The 6,343-nt window shown below is 40.0% G+C and overlaps 1 protein-coding gene across 1 annotated transcript in view; it reads left to right on the top strand.

Moving 5' to 3' along the window:
* The first annotated feature begins 2,179 nt into the window (after nt 1-2,179).
* Nucleotides 2,180-6,343, top strand: part of LOC107469514 (uncharacterized) — a 29,383-nt gene continuing 25,219 nt past the window's right edge. The window contains exon 1 of the mRNA XM_016088883.1: nt 2,180-2,621. Coding sequence (XP_015944369.1) covers nt 2,180-2,621 — 442 coding nt within the window. The remainder of the gene's footprint in view (nt 2,622-6,343) is intronic.

The following is a 6,343-nucleotide window of genomic DNA, read 5'->3' as shown; positions in this document are numbered from 1 at the left end:
TCAGCAGGACATTGCATTCAAGAGCTAAATTGATGAGAATCAATCAGCTTTGGTGATGATGAGAACATCACCTTAAAACACTAGAATTCATTCTTAAGAACTTTGAAGAAAAATACCTAAGCTAAGCAACAAGATGAACCGTCAGTTGTCCAAACTCAAACAATCCCCGGCAACGGCGCCAAAAACTTGGTGCACGAAATTGTGATCATCAATGGCACCATCAAAATGGTACGCTCAATTGCAATCTCAACTCTTTATCACAACTTCGCACAACTAACCAGCAAGTGCACTGGGTCGTCCAAGTAATAAACCTTACGCGAGTAAGGGTCGATCCCACGGAGATTGTTGGTATGAAGCAAGCTATGGTCATCTTGTAAATCTCAGTCAGGCGGATTCAAATTGTTATGGATGATTTATGAATAAAACATAAAATAAAGATAGAGATACTTATGTAATCCATTGGTGAGAATTTCAGATAAGCGTATGGAGATGCTTTGTCCCTTTCATCTCTCTGCTTTCCTACTGTCTTCTTTCAATCCTTCTTACTCCTTTCCATGGCAAGCTGTATGTTGGGCATCACCGTTGTCAATGGCTACAGTCCCGTCCTCTCAGTGAAAATGTTCAACATGCTCTGTCACAGCATAGCTAATCATCTGTCGGTTCTCAATCAGGTTGGAATAGAATCTAGGATTTTTTTGCGTCTGTCACTAACGCCCAGCCTTCAGGAGTTTGAAGCTCGTCACAGTCATTCAATCATTGAATCCTACTCAGAATACCACAGACAAGGTTTAGACCTTCCGGATTCTCTTGAATGCCGCCATCAATTCTAGCTTATACCACGAAGATTCTGATTAAGGGATCCAAGAGATATGCACTCAATCTAAGGTAGAACAGAGGTGGTTGTCAGGCACACGTTCATAGGTGAGAATGATGATGAGTGTGATGGATCATCACATTCATCAAGTTGAGGAACAAGTGATATCTTAGAACAAGAACAAGCTAAATTGAATAAAAGAACAATAGTAATTGCATTAATACTCGAGGGACAGCAGAGCTCCACACCTTAATCTATGGTGTGTAGAAACTCCACCGTTGAAAATACATAAGAACAAGGTCTAGGCATGGCCAAATGGCCAGCCTCCCAATGATCTAAGATAGCATAAGACTACTCAAAGATATACCCAGATGAGAATACAATAGTAACAGGTCCTATATGTGGAGAACTAGTAGCCTAGGGTTTACAGAAATGAGTAAATGACATAAAAATCCACTTCCGGGCCCACTTGGTGTGTGTTTGGGCTGAGCGTTGAAGCTTTCATGTGTAGAGACTTTTCTTGGAGTTAAACGCCAGCTTGTGTGCCAGTTTGGGCGTTTAACTCCCATTCTTGTGCCGGTTCCGGTGTTTAACGCCGGGCAGTTTTGAGCTGATTTGGAACGCCAGTTTGGGCCATCAAATCTCAGGAAAAGTATGTACTATTATACATTGCTGGAAAGCCCAAGATGTCTACTTTCTAACGCAATTAAGAGCGCGCCAATTGGCTTCTGTAGCTCCAGAAAATCCACTTCGAGTGCAGGGAGGTCAGAATCCAACAGCATCTGCAGTCCTTTTCAGCCTTTGAATCAGGTTTTTGCTCAGGTCCCTCAATTTCAGCCAGAAAATACCTAAAATCACAGAAAAACACACAAACTCATAATAAAGTCTAGAAAAGTAAATTTTAACTAAAAACTAATAGAAATATAATAAAAACTAACTAAAATATACTAAAAACATACTAAAAACAATGCCAAAAAGCGTATAAATTATCCGCTCATCACAGAGATAGCCAATTTCAAGGCTATTGGAGAGCTACCTTCCAACATCAGCAAGAATATGTGAAGAAAGCTCATCAATAATGCCAAGCACTACATCTGGAATGAGCCCTATCTCTTCAGGAAGTGTGCTGATGGGACTCTAAGAAGATGCATTTCTCATGAGGAAGGACAAGAGGTCATTTGGCATTGCTATAGATCCACGTATGGAGGACATTTTAGTGGAGAAAGATGTGCAGCCAAGGTATTACAATGTAGATTCTTCTGGCCTACAATATTCAAAGATGCAAAGGAGTTTGTGACAAGGTGCAATGAATGTCAAAGAGCTGGCAACCTACCTAAGAATAATGAAATGCCACAGAGATTCATTATGGAGTTGGAATTGTTTGATGTTTGGGGGATTGATTTCATGGGACCATTCCCACCCTCATACTCAAACAACTATATATTTGTGGCTGTGGATTATGTGTCAAAATGGGTAGAGGCCATAGCTACATCAACAAATGATAACAAAATGGTGATTAACTTCTTGAGGAAAAATATATTCAGTCGGTTTGGGGTTCCAAGAGCTCTTATAAGTGATGGGGGAACTCACTTTTGCAACAAGCAACTTGAGACACTCCTCCTAAAATATGGTGATAAGCACAAGATAGCAACCCCATACCACCCACAAACCAATGGTCAAGCTAAAATTTCAAATAGAGAGTTGAAGAGAATCCTTGAGAAGACCGTTGGGAACTCAAGAAAAGATTGGTCCAAGAAGCTAGATGATGCACTATGGGCCTATAGAACAGCTTTTAAGACACCCATTGGTATGTCTCCATACCAATTGGTGTTTGGAAAAGCTTATCATCTACCAGTGGAGCTTGAACCTAGAGCATTTTAGGCTCTAAAGATGGAAAATTGCTATAACTTAATGAGTTAGAAGAATTCAAAACTTAATCCTATGAAAATACCAAGATTTACAAGGAGAAAACAAAGAAATGGCATGATCAAAAGCTAGCAAGAAGAGAATTTGTAGAAGGTCAAAAAGTGCTATTGTACAACTCAAGGCTCAAGTTTTTCCCAGGGAAGATAAAGTCAAGATGGTCTGGACCCTTCGCAATCATCAAAGCTTCCTTTTATGGTCATGTGGAGCTTGTGGAGGACAAAGCATAGAGGACTTCCACTATCAATGTCCACATGCTTAAGCACTACTTGGGGGACTCATTGGATGAGCAAAGGATGAACTATACCCTCAACTGAAGAGAAAGAATCGTCAAGCTAGTGACATTAAAGAAGCGCTAGTTGGGAAGCACCCCAACACTCATATCCTTTCAATTTCATGCTCTCTAGAGTAGTTATGTTTAGTCATTTAGGTTGTTTAATTTTCAGTTTCATTTGATAGTTAATTAGTTGATAGTGTCTTTAATTTAAGTTTCAAAAGCTTTTTTTTGCAAGCTGGAAGTGCAATCTTGCATGCTACATTATATGAGGTTGATTAATTGGGCTGAGAAACTAACTAAGGAGCTAAGTTTGATGTGGCTACTGACCCACTTAATTTATCTTATATCAAAATAATTGAATTAATCTTGGGAGTAAGCCCAAAATTAAGTTTGGTGTGGCCACCATCATAAGAAATTCATATGTACAGCCTAATGGATTCAGCTTTAAAGGCAATTAGTAAATTAGTGGGTGCATAAAATGGCCAATTTATTGTGTATATATGAAATGGAAGTGGAAGAATGTGAAAGAATTAAATTTATTCCACTCATAATGTACACAATTAAATCCAATCATGAGACCAATTACTATATACAATGAATTCAAGTTTGGTGTTCAAAAGACACCCATTAAATGCCATTTAACTGGAAGAATATGAAGCAATTTTTTTGTGATTATTGATAGGGGTTTTGAACTGAATTTTCAGGAAGGAGGTGGGGTCCACATGACATTGATAACTCATTAAGTCAGGGAGTCAAAGTATACTTCACACTTTGTAACTCAAAAATCAGAAGAAAGCTGAAGAGATAGGGGTTGGCGCCTCTACCCACGCTGGGTGCCACTCCCAAGTGGGAAAATATTCAATTTTTATCTTCAATTCCCACCTTCCATATCCCTCTTCTCACCCTATATATTGCACTTCCCCTTCCCTCTTTCCCACACTACAAACCTCATTCCTTACAACCGAAACACCCCTTCTACACTTCTTTCTTTCTTTCTTTCTTTCTTTTATTCCTTATTCTTGCTCTCTTGATTGGGACAATCAAGTCCTAAGTTTGGTGTTGGAGCAAACTTTTGATTTGCTTTTTTTCTTTGCTTCTTTCTTTATCCCTTCATTACTCTTTTAAACCCTTTCACCGCAACCAAATGGCACCACTAAAATCCACCACTTCAATGAAAAGAAAGACTAAGGAAGCTGGCTCTATCTCATCAAGCTATAACGAGTTAAAGTTCCTCTCATTCTTCCACCAAAACCAGTTTTATGCCAATGCTGGTCTTCAACCTGGGCAATCATATGACTATCAAAGCTATGTGAGGGGAAGAGTATTGGTTATAGCCTTGCCAACATAGACAAGATGCTGATGGTGAAACGCACAAGTTCCACCCAGAGCTATGAAGAAAGGGTGAGAGAACTTGACCCTGGGTTTGAAGAAATCCTAAATGAGATTTGTGTCATCAATGCCCACTAGATCAATGACAAAGATGGAAGGCCAAACCAGCTGAGAAGGAGAAACTTGAGCCCCCTAGCTAGAGGGTGGCTAGACTTTGTGAGAAGATCCCTCAACCCCACCTCCAACACTTTGGAGGTAACATTGGAAAGAGCTGTACTAACCTATAGCATCATGAAAGGGAAAAACATCAATGTGGGGGAGATGATTGCAAACAATATTCATAGGGTGCTAAAGAGCACTGAGGATAGCACAAGACTTGCATTTCCAACCATCATTCAAAGACTTTGTAATGAGGCTGGAGTGAAGAAGGTAATTGATGAAACATTAGTAGAGGAGGACAACCCAATCACAGCTAAAAAGATGGAGAAGGTGGTGGCCATCAACCCACTATAAAGAGCAAGGGAGCATAGGGCTCATGTGCCAAGACCACAAGGGCCACCACAACAAGAAAAAGCTTATGTTCAACCACCATATCTGCCACTTCCAGCACCATATCCGCAATTCCTTGAAGGTTTCAACTGGGAGGAAATGCAAGGAAATATTCATCAAATGCAAGGAGACATCAACCATTTGAGAGAGGATGTGACTCAACTTAGGGAGCAACAAAAGCAATGGGACCAAATGCAACTCCAAGGGAGTATGGAGTACATGAAGGAGCAATGATGAGCGGATAATTTGTATACTTTTTGGCATTGTTTTTAGTATGTTTTTAGTATGATCTAGTTAGTTTTTAGTATATTTTTATTAGTTTTTAGTTAAAATTCACTTTTCTGGACTTTACTATGAGTTTGTGTGTTTTTCTGTGATTTTAGGTATTTTCTGGCTGAAATTGAGGGACCTGAGCAAAAATCTGATTACTGGCACCCAAATGGGAGTTAAACGCCCAAACTGGTATAAAAGCTGGCGTTTAACTCCAAGAAGAGTCTCTACACGAAAAATGCTTCATTGCTCAGCCCAAGCACACACCAAGTGGGCCCGAAAGAGGATTTTTATGTCATTTACTCATTTCTGTACACCTTAGGCTACTAGTTTTCTATAAGTAGGACCTTTTGCTATTGTATTAAAAATCTTTTGATCTTTGGAACCTTTTTCTTTAAATCTTTTGATCACTTGAGATCTCTAGATAATCTTTGGACATTTTAGTTCTTAGATCATTGGGAGGCTGGCCATTCGGCCATGCCTAGACCTCATGCTTATGTATTTTCAACGGTGGAGTTTCTACACACCATAGATTAAGGTGTGGAGCTCTGCTGTACCTCGAGTATTAATGCAATTACTATTGTTCTTCCATTCAATTCCGCTTGTTCTTTATCTAAGATATCACTTGTTCTTCAACTTGATGAATGTGATGATCCGTGACACTCATCATCATTCTCACCCATGAACAAGGTGACTGACAACCATTCTTGTTCTACAAGCGTTCAAGGCTCCAGTGAATATCTCTTGGATTCTTTAACCGGAATCTTCGTGGTATAGGCGAGAACTGATGGTGGCATTCAAGAGAATCCGGAAGGTCTAACCTTGTCTGTGGTATTCTGAGTAGGATTCAATGACTGAATGACTGTGACGTGCTTCAAACTCCTGAGGGCGGGGCGTTAGTGACAGACGCAAAAGAATCACTGGATTCTATTCCGGCCTGATTGGGAACTGACAGATGAATTCCGCTATGCTGTGACAGAGCATATGCAATCGCTTTCACTGAGAGGATGGGAGGTAGCCACTGACAACGGTGAAACCCTTGCTTAAGCTTGCCATGGAAAGGAGTAAGAAGGATTGGATGAAGACAGTAGGAAAGCAGAGAGACGGAAGGGAAGGCATCTTCATGCGCTTATCTGAAGTTCCTACCAATGAATTACATAAGTATCACTATCTTTACCTTT

This window comes from Arachis duranensis, chromosome 10, assembly GCF_000817695.3.
Source record: "Arachis duranensis cultivar V14167 chromosome 10, aradu.V14167.gnm2.J7QH, whole genome shotgun sequence".
Lineage (NCBI taxonomy): Eukaryota > Viridiplantae > Streptophyta > Magnoliopsida > Fabales > Fabaceae > Arachis > Arachis duranensis.
Note: the sequence above shows the minus strand (reverse complement) of the source record. Positions and strands in the feature narration are given on the sequence as shown.